The 19,958-nt window shown below is 38.1% G+C and overlaps 1 protein-coding gene across 2 annotated transcripts in view; it reads right to left on the reverse strand.

Annotated features, from left to right (window-relative positions):
• RNF128 (ring finger protein 128) overlaps positions 1-19,958 on the reverse strand; it is a 101,961-nt gene that overhangs the window by 16,083 nt on the left and 65,920 nt on the right. For both annotated transcript variants that reach the window (XM_010373545.2, XM_010373546.2), the window contains exon 2: positions 7,737-7,984. In XM_010373545.2, the coding sequence (XP_010371847.1) occupies positions 7,737-7,984 (248 nt within the window). The remainder of the gene's footprint in view (positions 1-7,736; positions 7,985-19,958) is intronic.

The following is a 19,958-nucleotide window of genomic DNA, read 5'->3' on the forward strand; positions in this document are numbered from 1 at the left end:
TTCAACATCCAAGTTTTACAGACAAGAAAAGTAAGGTTCAGAAGCTTGACTAAAGTCCAGACAGCTGGTTAGTTTCAGAGCTGTGATTCAATTCAAGCCCAGGTTCTATCTGGCTTTAAAGCCCATGATCTCTCCACTATTGTACACTGCCTCCATTGTGTAATGGCAAAGAAGCCTTTAAAAGGCTTCACATTCCTTGTGAAGAAGACAAACGAAGGAAATTTTAAAAACCCCTTCAAAGCCAGCAATTATCCAATCTTAAAATTCTTCCCAAACTAGCTATTTACTGTGATTTGGGGAATTTTAAAAAGCAAGTACATTATGTCAAACGCCTTTTGCCTTTCCCCTCCTCCTCTCTAATCCTAAGAGATACCTGGTCTAAGAATATTTGGCAGTAGAACTGAAGACTGATTCAAAGAAGCTGGTTGTTGGCCAATTTTCTTAACAGAAGCTTAATGTGACTATTCTGACTAATCAAAAGCTGAATTCGCTCTAGTTAGTGAAGAATCTCGACTATGGTGTTTTTTTTTTTTTTTTTTTTTGGCTCTGAATGGGAATGTATTGGGGTTGAAGATAAAATGTCAAACTAATGATCATTCTTTATTACAATGTTCAATTTTGAAATTATGGTGAATGCAAAGATATTCTACCTAGTTCATTGGTGTATTTGTATCCAATTAGGTAAAATATATGTTTCAGTCTAGTGATTTGTCAGCCTGATTTTTGGTCCCAGGGCATTCAGCTTTTAACTTAACTGAAACCCACATGAATAGTATTAAGTATGTAGTCAAACCTAATTACTTGATGGGGGACAGCGTGTGCAAAAAGCAAGAAAGGAGAGAGATAAAAGCAAACTAGATTTTTCTGAAGTCACCATATTTTACAAACAAATATTTTCCTAAAAATGTGGTTAAGAGTTTTAACACAAGATATTTAAAATCAAGAATTATAGTAAGAGGATTCTTTTCCTCAGATATATTCCTAGGACAAAATAAAAGTCTGAGCCATGTGGCTGTTTAGGTATATGAGAACTGAAAGAAATCTATTTTATTCAATAAAACTTATCCATAATATTTGAGTGAAAGTATTCCTACAGGTAAGAGGAGGTACAGGCTATAAAATAGCTTCCCATAAATCTATGGAACTACAGACCACTCCCATGAAGAACATAACTGTAAGCAGTGTAAGAAAATACACTGTAAGGAAGAACCATGAAGAAAGGGGGAATTTGACTCAGTAGATAGGTTATAGCTCAGATTATAGCAGTTTTTCAAAGAAATGTGATTAACACCCTTTAGAATTTGTGGTCTAACTTCAAGTTTGTATCCTTTGACCAACATCTCCCCATTTCCCCAACCTCCCTTGCAACCACTTCTCTGTTCTCTGCATCTATGAGTTCAAAATTTTTAGATGAATAAATCCTGAGGATCTGTTATACAGCATGGTTTACTTGAAATTTGCTAAGAAAGTAGATCTTAAGTATCCTCACCACACACACATAAACACACACACACATAACTATGTGTAGGGATAGATATGTTAATTAATTTATGTTAATCATTTTACAATCTATATGTATATCAAATCATAATGTTGTACACCTTGAATATATACAAATTTTATTTATCAGTTATACTTCAATAAAGCTGGAAAAAGAATTAGTGATATAAATGTAAAATTAGAGTAAGTGAATATATAAAAATCCTGAGACCCATTATAAGAGCTTTCTTTTGTTCAGTGAGAAAGTAAGAAGAAAGACTGTAAATCTAAGTCCTATTTAGACAAGGATTTAATCTACTCTTCTTACACAAGAGTCAAAATTCTCATGGTTTCTGTAAAAGACCCTGAACTACTCTCAAATGTAGGCAGAAATAGATACATACATTTGAACACACGAACTGCAAAAGTATGTATGTTAATAGTGGTACAGTGTGCAGGTACTTAATGAATCCTCCAGGTAATTTCGTGTACTAGTGGAGTAGAAAAAAACTTAATGTAACCAGAAATAGTTTAGATAATTTTTAGTAGTGCTTTAAGTTGAAGCACAGATTTTAAGATATTAATGTAGCCTAGTCCTTCCTCTTCTGAGAACACACAGGAGTGCTCTTTCTCTCTGGCAGCAAACTACAGAAATGTGTGGCATATCTCTGCCCAGGGAACCAATTTAAGTGTTGGGGTCCAAGACTCAGATGAAGGGACTGCTTACTAGGTGCATCCTGCTAGCAACTGGCCATGTTGCCTGAAACTCAGGACCCCAACAATGAAACTAGGATATCATCAATCTTGATTGTTGTTAAAACCAACTCTGACAGGCTGGTATAACATGGTCCATTGTTCGAGGTGTATATAACAAAATTATCAATCACTAACATAAAGACCACTTTGAGAGCCACATTCCCAGGGTTGGCCAGGGGCCAATCATGGTTCCCTTGAGGACATGCCAGGAGTAAGCAACTACATCTGTTGTGTTACCTTTTTCCTCACAATCCATCCAGTTGGTCAAAGACTTTTTATAATAAAACTTTCAATGCAGTAACTGTTTGTACAGTATTTATATATTATCACTTCAGTTAGTACAGTAGTCAGTATAGTTACTATACAGTAACTATACAGTTAGCATAGTATTTATATACAGTGTACTATATATAGTATACAGTTGACCCTTGAACAACATGGCAGTTATGGGCACTGACCCTCACACAGCCAAGACTCCACACATAGCTTTTGACTCCCCCAAAACTTAACTACTAATAGTCTACTGTTGACTGGAAGCCTTACTGATAACATAAACAGTTAATAAACACATATGTTGTATGTTATATAAATTATATACTGTGTTTGTACAATAAAGTAAATTAGAGAAAAGAAAATGTTATTAAGAAAATCATAAGGAAGAAAAGAATATATATTTAAAGACGGGGTCTCACTGTCACCCAGGCTGGAGTACAGTGGCATTATCTCGGCTCACTGCAACCTCTGCCTCCTGGGCTCAAGTGATTCTTCCACCTCAGCCTTCCAAGTAGCTGGGACTAAAGTCACATGCCACCATGCCTGGCTAATTTTTCTATTATTTGTAGGGACAGGGTTTTGCCATGTTGCACAGGTTGGTCTTGAACTCCTGGGCTCAAGCGATCCAACCTGCCTCGGCCTCCCAAAGTGCTGGTATGACAGGCGTGAGAGAAAACATATTTTCTCTTAATTAAGGGGGCGTGGATTATCAGGAAGGCCTCCATCCTTCTTTCTTCACATTTACTAGGCTGCGGAGGACAAAAAGGATATATTGGTCTTGCTGCCTCAGGTGTGGCAGAAGTGGAAGAATATCCACGTATAAGTGGATTCACGTGGTTGAAACCCAAGTTGTTTAAGGATCAACTGTATATACTGTTCAGTTAGCACAGTATTTATATATAAGGTACCATAAGAGCAACATAAGTCTACCTAATACTTGCAGAAGCCAACAAGGAGTGGAAACAGGTTCAAAGGAACAATTCATCCTGTGTATAAGACCATCACAAACATCTTTACATTATTATACCAATTTAATTATCCATTTATTCCCTTGATTTATGGCCACTTGAACTTTGTGATAAACTTGCACAGAGCTATTTAATATAGTAATGAACTAAATCATTCTAATTCTTCTTCATGCCAGTCACTCTCCCTTGGTATCACACTGTGAGGAGTTTTTAGTTCAATTTCTCAAATACATTTGATTACCATATGATTTATTTATATAAGATAGTTGAATTTTACTAACAAACAATACCAGTATTACACCATATCAGAGTATGGTTATGATACAGTGTGGTTTGGTTACAAAAAATCTGGAAATGTCACAGGAATATTTATTAAACCTTCCTAGAAGAATTAGCCTTTGCCCATATGCCAGATATGATGAGGAACAAATGCTGTCACCAGTGGCAATCATTCTGTCATTTCTAGGTTCCATGTTAGCTGGGGACAAAGTCAATCATTTGTCTCAACTTATATTATTATAAAGTTATAGGTTCTTGTTAACTTTGTACAGCAAGGCCATTTCCCTCCCATGGGAGTACATGGGTATCTTTCAGTATTAGTTCTATTCCTACTAGCCTTATTTTGGCCCATCCTTTGGTCAAGACCAGACAGAGATCAGCAGTCCAAGTTGCAAGTTTACCAAAAAAAAAAAAAAAAAAAAAAAAAAAAAATCCATAAATTTGGGGATCTGCATGTGTCTCAGTGATTCTCTGCCTGAGCTTCTGCAGCTAAAAATGGAAGGCCATTACCCCCATGGCTACTTGGGGATCACTTTTAAGTAAAATAGTTAATGGATTCTGTCGTGTTAGAGTATATTCTCTTTCCCAATATTGATTCCTAGCATTCTCTAGCATTATGTGTTGGGTCTGTGTGATCAGTTTATCAAAGCTTTATGACATTTCCAAGTGGATTCCCATTCTTTTCCCTCCTCTTGGAAGATGATTTCCTTCAAATCTATTTTAGTTAGTAAATCATTTTCCTTTGAAAGTCACTCTTCATTAAAAGTAAATTCAGCTTTTCACATTATATCTATGCCAGCTCCTATTTCACCTACAGCCCTCTTTTATTTCACTGGTCAATGTTTAATCCAACACATGCATTGTTGCTATTGAGTATTAACTGCTTGAATACAGTTAGGATACATTTACTGTATCCGAAAATGTTTGGTCCTCTGTGCTAGAGTCAAGTGTATAGTGGTTACTCCTAAATGTAGTTTAATTTGTATATGCCATAAGGTTTCCCATAATCTTTCTTGTCTCAAGTTAGGGTTGTTCCCGGCAGGGACACGAAACTAACTTATAAGGCCTAATATGTTATTTTCATTTATAATCCATTGATACTTTTTTGTTCTGTTTAAAAGCTATGTATCTACAAAACAGGGATGATATGTGTTCTTACACATCACACTACAACATATGAGGCTATTCCATCTGGGGGCTCATCTGAGCATTCAGTCATCAGAATTTATGGTTACAGTTATTAGTTTCCTGACATTATATATCATGTATCATAACCTTCAGAAGGTTATGAAATTCTTGAATATATTAAACTTGCCTAACATTCTAATGAAGCCAAATTTCCCTAACACAGCTTCATCGCCATTTCTACCAGTAAAATGGAGATAATATAGTTAAATGTTTACTGATAGTTATAATCAGCATATGCATTAAGTTCCACCTTTTAAAAATTAATACTAAGTCATGAGAATTAAATATATAAATGACATTCTAGCACTCTCAAATATTTACAAGCAAAAAGGATTATCAGCCATATATTTAATCTTTTAGTCCCCAAAGGATAAACAGATATAGTCTAGTAAGTAATTTTTAAAAGCCCCTTCAAAAGCCTTCTCCAACAGATGAGAAGTTTTAATGCTATTCTTGACCATTTCTACAGAGGTTAATTTTCATAAGATGTATTATAAACTATGAAAATTAAATGAGTAGACCAGAGCTAAATGTCCAATGAAGCTCTGTAACACCAGACAAAGTTCTTTATAAACCTTATTATTTTTTGATGGGGTTTAATGCTGTGTCAATAAATTTATTATAGCACCGAGAACACAGAAACCCATGCCCCACCATGAACATATTCAAACCAAACACTCTTCTCCTTGTAACTATAACCTTTGAATAGTTAGTCAGACTGGACACCAATTTCCTTCCAGCCTCGCAGATAAAAAAAGAGCACAATATACAAATGTCAAATATTAACACAGTGTGATACTACTGAGTGGCCTGGTACAGGAATTTTAAACATCTTTTTGACCTCAGCTAGTATCAGGCTGAACCTGCCACCAATGTGATAAGCTGCTTCTCCAAGGAGGATAGAAGTCGATTAACTTTAAACACTGAGATAAACATCACTTATTACCATATGCTGGTATCTAATCTTTATGAAGTTTTTATAATAAAATTTCAATTTCTCATCTATTCCTAAATTAAATTAACTTTCTTGCTATATAAAAATCCTCACTGCTCCTTCCACCCCCTAAATAAATTGAATTTCTTTTCACTTATTGGAGGAAGAGGACATGAAGTGGCCAGAAATCAACTGCCTTTAGAGAAACTTCTCAGTACATATAAAAATGTATTTTCATCTGAAAGCATTAAATCCCTACTGAGCTTTCTAAAGAAGTGGCACACCATTCCGCTGTTATACTGAGAACACCTGAAGGGAGGAGGAGGTAAGAAATCATGGTGGCCTTGACTGGGGTGGAAGCAATGGAGGTAATAAGAAATAATCAAATTCTGGATATATAATGAAGGTAGAAATAACATGATTTGCTGATAGAGTTTACATGGGAGGTGAGAGAATAAAAGGAATAAAGAACAACTTCAAGGTTTTTGGCCTGGGGTCAAGAGAAAATCTTTTGAAAATGGGAGCAATAATACTATGTTTGCATGTTGGTGGAAAAGATCCAGAGGAGGGGAGAAATTGTTAAAGTAGGAGAGTGAGAGAGGACAATTTCTGGAGTGATGTCCTTGAGTATACAAAAGACAAAAATAATCTTGTACCTGAGTGAAAGAGTTAGCCTTTGCAAAGGAACAGTTCATCCATAAAAACAGAAGACAAAGCAGGGGAATAGGATAGACTCAGATGAAGATAGATGAGAAGATGTGGAAGTATTATTGATTGCTTCAATTTTCTTAGTAAAATAAAATACAAATTGAGAGTAAAGTTGGAGGAGGTGTTGGAGAAAGGGAAAGGAACACATATGGTTAGTCAACAGTAGGAAAGTAAATGGCCAAGGAAACAGTGTGATTCCTGGGTAGCATTAAGGGCCCACTCTGATTTTATGGTCACAAACTTAAAGTGAGATCAGTCAGTACAGCTGTAAATGCCTTTCTGATACTTCAGCTGTGCAAGGTACAGACATAGAGTAGGTGGGAAGTAGATTTAACCAGGGTTGGATTTGTTTTGCCAGCAACTATAACAAAGAGAAACAAGGGCCAAGGGAACTGAAGATGCATGCATGGGAGTGACCATGGAATTTAAGCTGGGTAAGGAGAAATGTGAGGATATCAGGGGGCTGAGGGGGACAATTTAATGGTGGCAGGATCAATGCCATACAACCATAGGTACTTTACTGTTCAATAATGCTTTGGTATTTTTGCTGTTGTTTCTATACCTTGTACCTTTTTATACACTGTTATAACATGGTAGAAACTATTAATATTTGACTCCATTTGAAGCCTAACAGCATATCATGCACAATTAGATCTTCTAACCTGCCTTCTCAGCCTAGTCCCTCTTCTCAGCCCCACCCCACATGCAAATACAGACACACACATAAAATAATAGTGGTTACCTTTGGGCGATGACTATAGTTATGTTGTTACATCAGGTTTTAGGTGACTTTTTTCCTGTGCACTTTCTAATTTCTAAGTTTTCTATATTGAGTATGAAATGTTTTTGTATTTTAGAAAAAAATGTTTATTTAAAAGAACATGTGTGTTTACACCCATATATAATTAAATGCTGGATGTGCTCTCTAATGAGGTGTTAGAAGATTTAATCAGGTAGGATTAAGTTCTTTGACAAATATAGAAAATAAAACATTTGAGAAGAGCTGACATACTTTAAAAACTACCAGATTTTGTAAAACATATGGAGAGATCATTGTCTAGCAAGTAAAATGTATTAAAATGTAGGACCCTGAAACAACAATTAGAATAGTAAATTTTTTTTTAATATTGGAAGAAAGGACCATTACAAACCTGCTTCCTGCTTTGAGCTCTTGCATTCCGTAGCCTTCGAGCAGAATAAAAGATAAAATAGCCCACAGTAGCTGCCGTAATAATAAAAAAGGACACAGAAACGAAAAAAATTGAATAGTGATTCACCCAAGGGCCGTGTTTTTTCCCTACTTCTATGACCATTGTCACTTGTATGCCTCTTTGAATAGATTGTAGAATTTTTGTGCCTTTCAGATTGCCGATCATGATTGCAACAATGTCTCCTGCACCTGTAAAGGAAAACAAATTCAGTTTTAGTTTGGTGAAACATTCTTAGTATAATAACCCAATTGCCAAAATGATTTTAAATGGGTCTCAATGAGACAAAGGATGGATACTCATTCATTCAATTAACATTTTTGAGCACCTACTATCTATATAAAATTTGTAGAGTATATAAACATCCATGAGATTTGGTTACTGATCTTAGGGTACTCATAACTTAGTAAGGAAGCTATTATATACAACACTTCCCCCTCCTCAGATTAACTATCTATAGTTCAACAGTATTGCCTTTGAGACCCAATTTGCATCTTATATGAAGGTTTGCTTAAAGACAAATAGTCTCCCGAATTGTAGAAAATAGGGCTTATATTATAGGGAATCTAATATTTGGGGAATACAGAAATATTTCCCAATTTATAAGATGATAAATTATCTCATGAGCTCACTACTAGCATGTATAAGGATTTACATATTGGGATAGTAATTTGAGCCAAACAATGTTTACAAATCCAAATGTACAAACTATACGTATGTCCATGATGTATCATTTTTCTATATCCTCAAAAGCAATATAAAACTTGCTCAAGGTGTTCTAAGGTTTTACATGGACCTGATCAGGTTAGCAATGAAGATAACATATAGAAATGCACATTTCTATTCACTACCAATTAAAGACAAGCCTAAAATAAGACTAATCTTATTACTAAAGGTCTAATTATCTATAATACTTACCTCTGCACCAACAATTATGTAAGTTTTGTGGAAAAAAATAAAGTACAAAAGTTATCTTTCCCAATGTTGTAAGAATGTCAGATTGCTCATGCCATTCCAAGGCTTATCAAGGTTTATATTCCTTCTAGTCTATATGACCTGAGACCAATAATCTTAAGCAAAGGAATAGCACTTATTTAATGTTAAGGTATAACCAACCAGAGAAACCTCCCACTGATATTAAGTTAAGAAGCTAATCTGAGTTAATGATCAAACTCCAATCTGGAATAAATACAAATACACACATACAACTCTAAAAGGACTTTTAGAGGAGGATCCAAGATGGCCAAATAGGAACAGCTCCAGTCTGCAGCTCCCAGCGTGAGTGACACAGAAGATGGGTGATTTTTGCATTTCCAACTGACATACCGGGTGCATTTCACTGGGGCTTGTCAGACAGTGGGTGCAGCCCACAGAGCAGGGCGGGGCATCGCCTCACCTAGGAAGTGCAAGGGGTCGGGGAATTCCCTTTCCTAGCAAAGGGAAGTCCTGACAGACAGTGCCTGGAAAATCGGGACAGTCCCACCCTAATACTGCACTTTTCCAACGGCCTTAGCAAATGGCACACCAGGAGATTATATCCCGCACCTGGCTCAGAGGGTCCCATGCCCACAGAGCCTCACTCACAGCTAGCACAGCAGTCTGAGATCGAATTGCAAGGCAACAGCAAGGCTGGGGGAGGGGTGTCCGCCATTGCTGAGGCTTGAGTAGGTAAACAAAGAGGCTAGGAAGCTCGAACTGGGTGGAGCCCACCGCAGCTCAAGGAGGCCTGCCTGCCTCTGTAGACTCCACCTCTGGGGGCAGGGCATAGCTGAACAAAAGGCAGCAGAAACTTCTGCAGACTTAAACGTCCCTGTCTGACAGCTTTGAAGAGAGTAGTGGTTCTCCCAGCATGGAGTTTGAGATCTGAGAATGGACAGACTGCCTCCTCAAGTGGGTCTCTGACTCCCGAGTAGCCTAAATGGGAGACACCTCCCAGTAGGGGCTGACTGACACCACATACAGCCAGGTGCCCCTCTGAGATGAAGCTTCCAGAGGAAGGATCAGGCAGCCACATCTGCCGTTCTGCAATATTCTCTGTTCTGTAGCCTCCGCTGGTGAAACCCAGGCAAACAGGGTCCAGAGTGGACCTCCAGCAAACTCCAACAGACCTGCAGCTGAGGGTCCTGACTGGCAGAAGGAAAACTAACAAACAGAAAGGACATCCACACCAAAACCCTGTCTGTATGTCACCATCATCAAAGACCAAAGGTAGATAAAACCACAAAAATGGGGAGAAACCAGAGCAGAAAAGCTTAAAATTCTAAAAATCGGAGTGCCTCTTCTCCTCCAAAGGAACGCCGCTACTTTCCAGCAACAGAACAAAGCTGGACGGAAAATGACTTTGACGATTTGAGAGAAGAAGGCTTCAGATGATAGGTAATAATAAACTTCTCCAAGGTAAAGGAGGATATTCAAACCCATTGCAAAGAAGGTAAAAACCTTGAAAAAAGATTAGACAAATGGCTAACTAGAATAAACAGTGTAGAGAAGTCCTTAAATGACCTGATGGAGCTGAAAACCAAGGCAAGAGAACTACGTGACGCATGCACAAGCTTCAGTAGCTGATTCAATCAAGTGGAAGAAAGGGTATCAGTGATTGAAGATCAAATGAATGAAATGAAGCGAGAAGAGAAGTTAAGAGAAAAAAGAGTAAAAAGAAATGAACAAAGCCTCCAAGAAATATGGGACTATGTGAAAAGACCAAATCTACGTCTGATTGGTGCACCTGAAAGTGATGGGGAGAATGGAACCAAGTTATAAAATACTCTTCAGAATATTATCCAGGAGAACTTCCCCAACCTAGCAAGGCAGGCCAACATTCAAATTCACGAAATACAGAAAATACCACAAAGATACTCCTTAAGAAGAGCAACTCCAAGACACATAATTGTCAGATTCACCAAAGTTGAAATGAAGGAAAAAGTATTAAGGGCAGCCACAGAGAAAGGTCGGGTTACCCACAAAGGGAAGTCCATCAGAGTAACAGCAGATCTCTCGGCAGAAACTCTATAAGCCAGAAGAGAGTGGGGGCCAATATTCAACATTCTTAAAGAAAAGAATTTTCAACCCAGAATTTCATATCCAGCCAAACTAAGCTTCATAAGTGAAGGAGAAATAAAATAATTTACAGACAAACAAATGCTAAGAGATTCTGTCACCACCAAGACTGCCTTCCGAGAACTCCAGAAGGAAGCACTAAACATGGAAAGGAACAACCAATACCAGCCACTGTGAAAACATGTCAAATTGTAAAGACCATCAATGCTAGGAAGAAACTACATCAACTAACGAGCAAAATAACCAGCTAACATAATAACGACAGGATCAAATTCACACATAACAATATTAACCTTAAATGTAAATGGACTAAATGCTCCAATTAAAAGACATAGACTGGCAAATTGGATAAAGAGTCAAGACCCATCAGTGTGCTGTATTCAGGAGATCCATCTCAAGTGCAGAGACACATATAGGCTCAAAATAAAGGGATGGAGGAAGATCTACCAAGCAAATGGAAAGCAAAAGAAAGCAGAGGGTGCAATCCTAGTCTCTGATAAAACAGACTTTAAACCAACAAAGATCAAAAGAAACAAAGAAGGTCATTACATAATGGTAAAGGGATTAATTCAACAAGAAAAGCTAACTATCCTAAATATATATGCACTCAATACAGGAGCACCCAGATTCATAAAGCAAGTCCTTAGAGACCTACAAAGAGAGACTTAGACTCCCACACAATAATAATGGGAGACTTTTTAACATCCCACTGTCAACGTTAGACAAATCAAGGAGACAGAAAGTTAACAAGGATATCCAGGACTTGCACTCAGCTCTGCACCAAGTGGACCTCATAGACATCTACAGAACTCTCCACCCAAATCAACGGAATATACATTCTTCTCAGCACCACATCACACTTATCCCAAATTGACCACATACTTGGAAGTAAAGCACTCCTCAGTAAATGTACAAGAACAGAAATTATAACAAACTGTCTCTCAGACCACAGTGCAATCAAACTAGAACTCAGGACTAAGAAACTCACTCAAAACTGCTCAACTACATGGAAACTGAACAACCTGCTCCTGAATGACTACTGGGTATGTAACGAAATGAAGGCAGACATAAAGATGTTCTTTGAAACCAATGAGAACAAAGACACAACATACCAGAATCTCTGGGACACATTTAAAGCAGTGTGTAGAGGGAAATTTATAGCACTAAATGCCCACAAGAGAAAGCAGGAAAGATCTAAAATTGACAACCTAACATCACAATTAAAATAACTAGAGAAGCAAGAGCAAACACATTCAAAAGCTAGCAGAAGACAAGAAATAACTAAGATCAGAGCAGAACTGAAGGAGATAGAGACACAAAAACCCTTCAAAAATCAATGAATCCAGGAGCTGGTTTTTTGAAAAGATCAACAAAAGTGATAGACCACTAGCAAGACTAATAAAGAAGAAAAGAGAGAAGAACCAAATAGATGCAATAAAAAATGATAAAGGGGATATCACCACCAATCCCACAGAAATACAAACTACCATCAGAGAATACTATAAACACCTCTACACAAATAAACTAGAAAATCTAGAAGAAATGGATAAATTCCTGGACACATACACCCTCCTAAATGTAAAGCAGGAAGAAGTTGAATCCCTGAATAGACCAATAACAGTTTCTGAAATTGAGGCAATAATTAATGGCCTACCAACCAAAAAAAGTCCAGGACCAGACGGATCCACAGCCAAATTATACCAGAGTTACAAAGAGGAGCTGGTACCATTCCTTCTGAAACTATTCCAATCAATAGAAAAAGAGTGAATACTCCCTAATTCATTTTATGAGGCCAACATCATCCTGATACCAAAGTCTGGCAGAGATACAACAAAAAAAGAAACTTTTAGACCAATACCCCTGATGAACATTGATGCAAAAATCCTCAGTAAAATACTGACAAACTGAATCCAGCAGCACATCAAAAAGCTTATCCACCATGATCAAGTTGGCTTCATCCCTGGGATGCAAGGCTGGTTCAACATATGGAAATCAATAAATGTAATCCATCATATAAAGAGAACTAAAGACAAAAACCACATGATTATCTCAATAGATGCAGAAAAGGTCTTCAACAAAATTCAACACCCCTTCATGCTAAAAACTCTCAATAAACTAGGTATTGATAGAACATATCTCAAAATAATAAGAGCTATTTATGACAAATCCACAGCCAATATCATACCGAATGGGCAAAAACTGGAAGCATTCCCTTTGAAAACTGGCACAAGACAGGGATGCCCTCTCTCACCACTCCTATTCAACACGGTGTTGGAAGTTCTGGCCAGCACAATCAGGCAAGAGAAAGAAAGAAAGGGTATTCAATTAGGAAAAGAGGCAGTTAAACTGTCCCTGATTGCAGATGACATGACCGTATATTTAGAAAACCCCATCGTCTCAACCCAAAATCTCCTTAGTTTCATAAGCAACATCAGCAAAGTCTCAGGATACAAAATCAGTGTGCAAAAATCACAAGCATTCCTATACGCCAATAACAGACAAACAGAGAGCCAAATCATGAGTGAACTCCCATTCACAATTGCTTCAAAGAGAATAAAATACCTAGGAATCCAACTTACAAGGGATGTGAAGGACCACTTCAAGGAGAACTACAAACCACTGTTCAACGAAATAAGAGAGGACACAAACAAATGGAAGAACATTCCATGCTCATGGAGAGGAAGAATCAATATTGTGAAAATGGCCATACTGCCCAAGGTAATCTACAGATTCAATGCCATCTCCATCAAGCTACCAATGCCTTTCTTCGCAGAATTGGAAAAGGCTACTTTAAAGTTCATATGGAACCAAAAAAGAGCCCACATTGCCAAGACAATCCTAAGCCAAAAGAACAAAGTTGGAGGCATCACGCTGCCTGACTTCAAACTATACTACAAGCCTACAGTAACCAAAACAGCATTGTACTGGTACCAAAACAGAGATATAGACCAATGGAACAGAACAGAGCCCTCAGAAATAATACCACACATATACTACCATCTGATCTTTGACAAACTTGACAAAAACAAGAAATGGGGAAAGGATTCCCTATTTAATAAATGGTGCTGGGAAAACTGGCTAGCCATATGTAGAAAGCTGAAACTGGTTCCCTTCCTTATACCTTATACAAAAATTAATTCAAGATGGATTAAAGACTTAAATATTAGACCTAAAACCATAAAAACCCTAGAAGAAAACCTAGGCAATACCATTCAGGACATAGGCATGGGCAAGGACTTCATGACTAAAACATCAAAAGCAATGGCAACAAAAGCCAAAATTGACAAATGGGATCTAATTAAGCTAAAGAACTTCTGCACAGCAAAAGAAACTACCATCAGAGTGAACAAGCAACCTACAGAATGCGAGAAAATCTTTTCAATCTACCCATCTGATCTGGCTAATATCCAGAATCTACAAAGAACTTAAACAAATTTACAAGAAAAAAATCAACCCCATCAAAAAGTGGGCAAAAGATATGAACAGACACTTGTTAAAAGAAGACATTTATGCAGCCAACAGACACATGAAAAAAATGCTCATCATCACTGACCATCAGAGAAATGCAAATCAAGACCACAATGAGATACCATCTCACACCAGTTAGAATGGCGATCATTAAAAAGTCAGGAAACAACAGATGCTGGAGAGGATATGGAGAAATAGGAACACTTTTACACTGTTGGTTGGACTGTAAACTAGTTCAACCATTGTGGAAGACAGTGTGGTGATTCCTCAAGGGTCTAGAACTAGAAATACCATTTGACCCAGCCATCCCATTACTGGGCATATACCCAAAGGATTATAAATCATGCTGCTATAAAGACACATGAAACGTATGTTTATTGTGGCACTGTTCACAATAGCAAAGACTTGGAACCAACCCAAATGTCCATCAATGATAGACTGGATTAAGAAAATGTGGCACATATACACCATGGAATACTATGCAGCCATAAAAAAGGATGAGTTCATGTCCTCTGTAGAGACATGGATGAAGCTAGAAACCATCACTCTGAGCAAACTATCACAAGGACAGAAAACCAAACACCACATGTTCTCACTTATAGGTGGGAATTGAACAATGAGAACACTTGGACACAGGGTGGGGAACATCACACACCAGAGCCTGTCATGGGGTGGAGGGAGGGGGGAGGGATAGCATTAGGAAAGAAACCTAATGTAAATGACGAGTTAATGGGTGCAGCACACCAACATGGCACATGTATACATATGTAACAAATCTGCACGTTGTGCCCATGTACCCTAGAACTTCAAGTATAACACACAATAACAACAACAACAACAGCAACAAAATAAAAGGACTTTTAGCCTAGAATTTTAATACAAAAATACTGAATGTCTGAAATGTAGATACCCTCTGTTGTATCTTCTTCCAATATGAGTATATGACCCAAATATTTGTTAAGGGTCTGGAGGTAATTTTGCCAGAGTGTGCCCCTTTTTTCTATTTATTTGGGGGCTTTAAGTTTTTAGCTACAGCACTAAAATCACAGACATTATTTGTCTTTTCTCTAAAAGCCATCTCTCGGGAAAATATTAAAATAGTATTCACAGTTTTAATTTTCAAATTAAGGGTAAAAACCTTAAATGGCAATGTACATGGTAAAATTGTTACTCAAGCAACCCCTTAAATTTATGGTCCTCAGTAACCAAAGTTTTCAAAAGATGAGGCCAAAAAGAAATATCTCATAGTATGCTAAGATTCTCTCTTTATTTGAAGTTATTAACTTAACATTTTTTTCCAAAGGGTTTTATTACAGATCCTTAACATTCCAAAAGACACTATTTTTACATAATAGCCATTTAGTTAAGCCCTTTTTAATAACTCTACTGACTCATGTGTGATCACTCAGCTTGATAGAGGTTAATGACTCACCTTGTTCTCATTTACAACAGGAAAATCTCAAAAACAATGGGGAGTGAAGGAGTCTGAAATGTAGAGACCGTCTGTTATATTTTCTCCCAACATCAGTATATGACCCAAATATCCCGTATGTGTCTGGAGGTAATTTTGCCAGAGAGTGGCCCTTTTTTCTATTTATTTAGGGTTTTTAAATTTTTAGCTATGGCACTAAAATCACAGACATTATTTGTCTTTTCTCTAAGAGCCGTCTCTCAGGAAAATGTATAGTATTAAAGTTGTGATTAATTATATAATGCAGCATTCATTTCTGATATTATAACCTGTATAATCTTTGAAAGCATAGATAATTCTAAAAGTTAGGCTTTGGAATATATTTTTAAAGATTTCCTTGTACTGCTAATAAGTTGTTTTTGTTTTTATTGTTGTTGGCTGTTTTTATTTTTTTGAGACAGAGTTTCACTCGTGTCACCCAGAGTGGAGTGGAGTGGCGCAATCTCAGCTTACTGCAACCTCCCCTTCCTGGGTTCAAGTGATTCTCCTGCTTCAGCCTCCCGAGTAGCTGGGATTACAGGTGCATGCCACCACGCCCAGCTAATTTTTGTATTTTTAGTAGAGACGGGGTTTCACCATGTTGGCCGGGCTGGTTTCAAACTCCTAACCTCAGGTGATCCACCCACCTTGGCCTCCCAAAGTGCTGGGATTAGAGGCATGAGTCACCGCACCTGGCCATAAGTTTTTAACTAATATAAATAAGTTTTGCTCTTTTAGAACATATGGGGTAGGTGGCAGGGGTGGATACTCAGGAACATATGGGCCATTGTGGTTAGATGAAGGTTAAAAAAACAAAATAAGGTTGGACATGGTGGCTCACACCTGTAATCCCAGCACTTTGGGAAGCCGAGGTGGTCGGATCACGAGGTCAGGAGATCAAGACCATCCTGGCTAACATGGTGAAAGCCCGTATCAACTAAAAATACAAAAAACTTATCTGGGCATGGTGGCGGCACCTGTAGTCCCAGCTACTCGGGAGGCTGAGGTGGGAGAATGGTGTGAACCCGGCAGGCAGAGCTTACAGTGAGCTGAGATCATGCCACTGTACCCCAGCCTGGGCGACAGAGTGAGACTCCGTCTCAAAACAAACAAACAAACAAAAACAAACAAACAAAAAACAAGGATAGGCAAGAAATGTACATTGTGTACATCTTACGAATAATGCTGTGTTTCAGTCCTCACAATCTATATTCATACATGCTATATACAGTCCAACTATTAAAAAACCTGAATTGGCCAGGCGCGGTGGCCCACGCCTGTAATTCCAGCACTTTGGGAGGCTGAGTCGGGCGGATCACGAGGTCAGGAGATGGAGACCATCCTGGCTAACACGGTGAAACCCCATCTCTACTAAAAATACGAAAAATTAGCCAGGTGTGGTGGTAGGCGCCTGAAGTCCCAGCTACTCAGGAGGCTGAGACAGGAGAATGGCCTGAACCCGGGAGGTGGAGCTTGCAGTGAGCCAAGATCGCGCCACTGCACTCCAGCCTGGGCGACAGAGCGAGACTCTGTCTCAAAGAAAACAAAAAACAAAAAACAAAAATCCCTGAATTAGCTTCCTAATCACGTAAAAGACCTCTTTCTAAGCATTTTGATATTTCCTACACACTTGAAAATATCTAAACTGCTCCTCCTCCACTGTTCTCAATTGCAGTTAACAGTGTAACAACCCCTCTGGTCACCTAGTTTAGTAACCTCAGAATCATGTTTGAATCCTCACTGCTCTCCTAGTCAGTCATGGAGATGCTATTTACTTTCTTGGTGTCTCCATTATCAGATCTTTCTATTCCTGCTGTCTTAATATAGACCCTCATAATTTCTTTGAAATAGGGTACTGAAACTATTACAGTAACCTCTTACCTGGTCATCCTATATGCAGTCCCTCCCTTAAAGTTTCATTAGAGTTGACCTTCCTGTTTGACTTTTGCCATAACATGGTTGAATCATGCCTCTTTTTCTGCCCAGGAGTCTTTAGTGGCTTCTAATTACACATTACAGTCTGACTCCTTGGCCTAACATGTAAAGCCTTATATGATCTGATCTCAACTGATCTTGCACATGTGTTGGTATGTTATATAAGCAAATTGTGTGTCACAGGGGTTTGTGTACAGATTATTTCATCATCCATGTAATAAGCATAGTGCCCGATACGTAGTTTTTTGATATTCACCCTCCTCCATTCCTCCACCCTCAAGTAGGCCCCAGTGTCTGTTGCTCCCTTCTTTGTGTCCATACGTACTCAAAGTTTAGCTCCCACTTATACATGAGAACATGTGGTATTTGGTTTTCTATTCCTGTGTTTGTTCACCTAGGATAATGGCCTCCAGCTCCATCCATGTTGCTGCAAAGAACATAATCTGTACACAAACCCCTGTGACACACAATTTGCCTATATAACAAACCAACACATGTGCCCTTGAGCCTAAAATAAAAGTTTAAAAAATTTCAAGGCTGGACTCAGTGGCTCACACCTGTAATTCCAGCACTTTGGGAGGCTGAGGTGGGGCGGATCACCCGAGGTCAGGAGTTCAAGACCAGCCTGACCAACATGGAGAAACCCTGTCTCTACTAAAAGTACAAAATTAGCCAGGTGTGGCAGTGCATGCCTGTAATCCCAGCTACTTGGAAGACTGAGGCAGGAGAATCACTTGAACCCGGGAGGTGTTGCGATGAGCTGAGATGGTGCCACTGCACTTCAACCTGGGCAACAAGAGCAAAACTCCGTCTCAAAAAAAAAAAAAAAAAAAAAAAATTCAAAAGTAGAGAATGGAATAGTCTTTACCAGAGGCCGGGGAGAGTACGGGGTAGGGAAGGATGCAGAGAGGTTGGTCAATGTGTACAAACTTACAGTTAGGCAGGAAGAATAAATGTGGTGTTTGTTTATGCAGTAGGGTGACTACAGCAAACAGCAATGTAGTATGTGTTTTAAGATAACTAGAAGAGAAGATTTTGAATGATGTCACCACAAATAAATGAAAAATGTTCAATGTGATGGGTATGGTAATTGCCCCCATTCAATCATTATACTATATAGTATACTTACATTGACAATCACAATACACCGCATAAATATATACAATTGTGTGTCAATTATAAATTTTTAAATTAAGGGTCTTAAAAAAAAAAGACAGCCTCTGCCCAAAATAAAAAGTTCTTAATTTAGAGAGGCATGTCGACTGAGATGCAAAGTAAAATGAAATATTAGATAGAGGTTAGAAGCCAAGTGACAGGGGACCAAAGAGGAAACATTTATTCTCTCACTTGGAGCTTAGGGAACCTGTATAGAAGCATCATTTGAGCTGGGACTTAAGTAATACATAGATAAGCAAAGGACAGGGAGTGTCAGAGCAAATATGGGTATTTTAGCCAGAAGGATCAGAATGAACAGTTAAGAAAAGTGAATGACAATAGTCCCATGTGGCTGTGTCTGAGTACTCATGAGAACATAACATGATCTTATTCTTTTTATGGCTGTATAATATTCCATGATGTATTTGCACCACATTTTCTTTATTCAGTCTACCATTGGTGGGCATTTAGGCAGATTCCATGACTTTGCTATTGTAAACAGTGCTGTGATGAACATACACATGCATGTGTCTTTATGGTAGAATGATTTACATTCCTTTGGGTATATACCCAATAATGGGATTGCTGTGTCAAATGGCAATTCTGCTTTGAGTGTTTTGAGAAATCAGCAAACTGCTTTCCACAATGGCTGAACTAATTTACATTCCCATGAGCAGTGTATAAGCGTTCCCTTTTCTCTAAAACCTTGTTGCCATCTGTTATTTTTTGACTTTTTAATAATAGCCATACTGATTGGTGAGAGATGGTATTGCATTGTGATTTGGATTGGTATTTCTCTAGCGATTCTAGTGTTCAGCAATTTCTCATATGCTTCATTTGTTGACCGCATGTATGTCTTCTTTTGAAAAGTGTCTGTTCGTGGCCTTTGTCCAGTTTTTAATGGGGTTGTTGGATTTTTGCTTGTTAATTTAAGTTCCTTACAGATTTCGGATATCAGACCTTTGCTGGATGCATAGTTTGCAAATATTTTCTCCCATTCTGTAGGTTGTCTGTTTACTCTGTTGACAGTTTCTTTTGCTATACAAAAGCTTTTTAATTTAATTAGGTTGCATTTGCCAACATTTGTTTTTGTTTTTGCT

Source organism: Rhinopithecus roxellana, chromosome 10 (assembly GCF_007565055.1).
Source record: "Rhinopithecus roxellana isolate Shanxi Qingling chromosome 10, ASM756505v1, whole genome shotgun sequence".
In the NCBI taxonomy this organism is placed as follows: Eukaryota; Metazoa; Chordata; class Mammalia; order Primates; family Cercopithecidae; genus Rhinopithecus; species Rhinopithecus roxellana.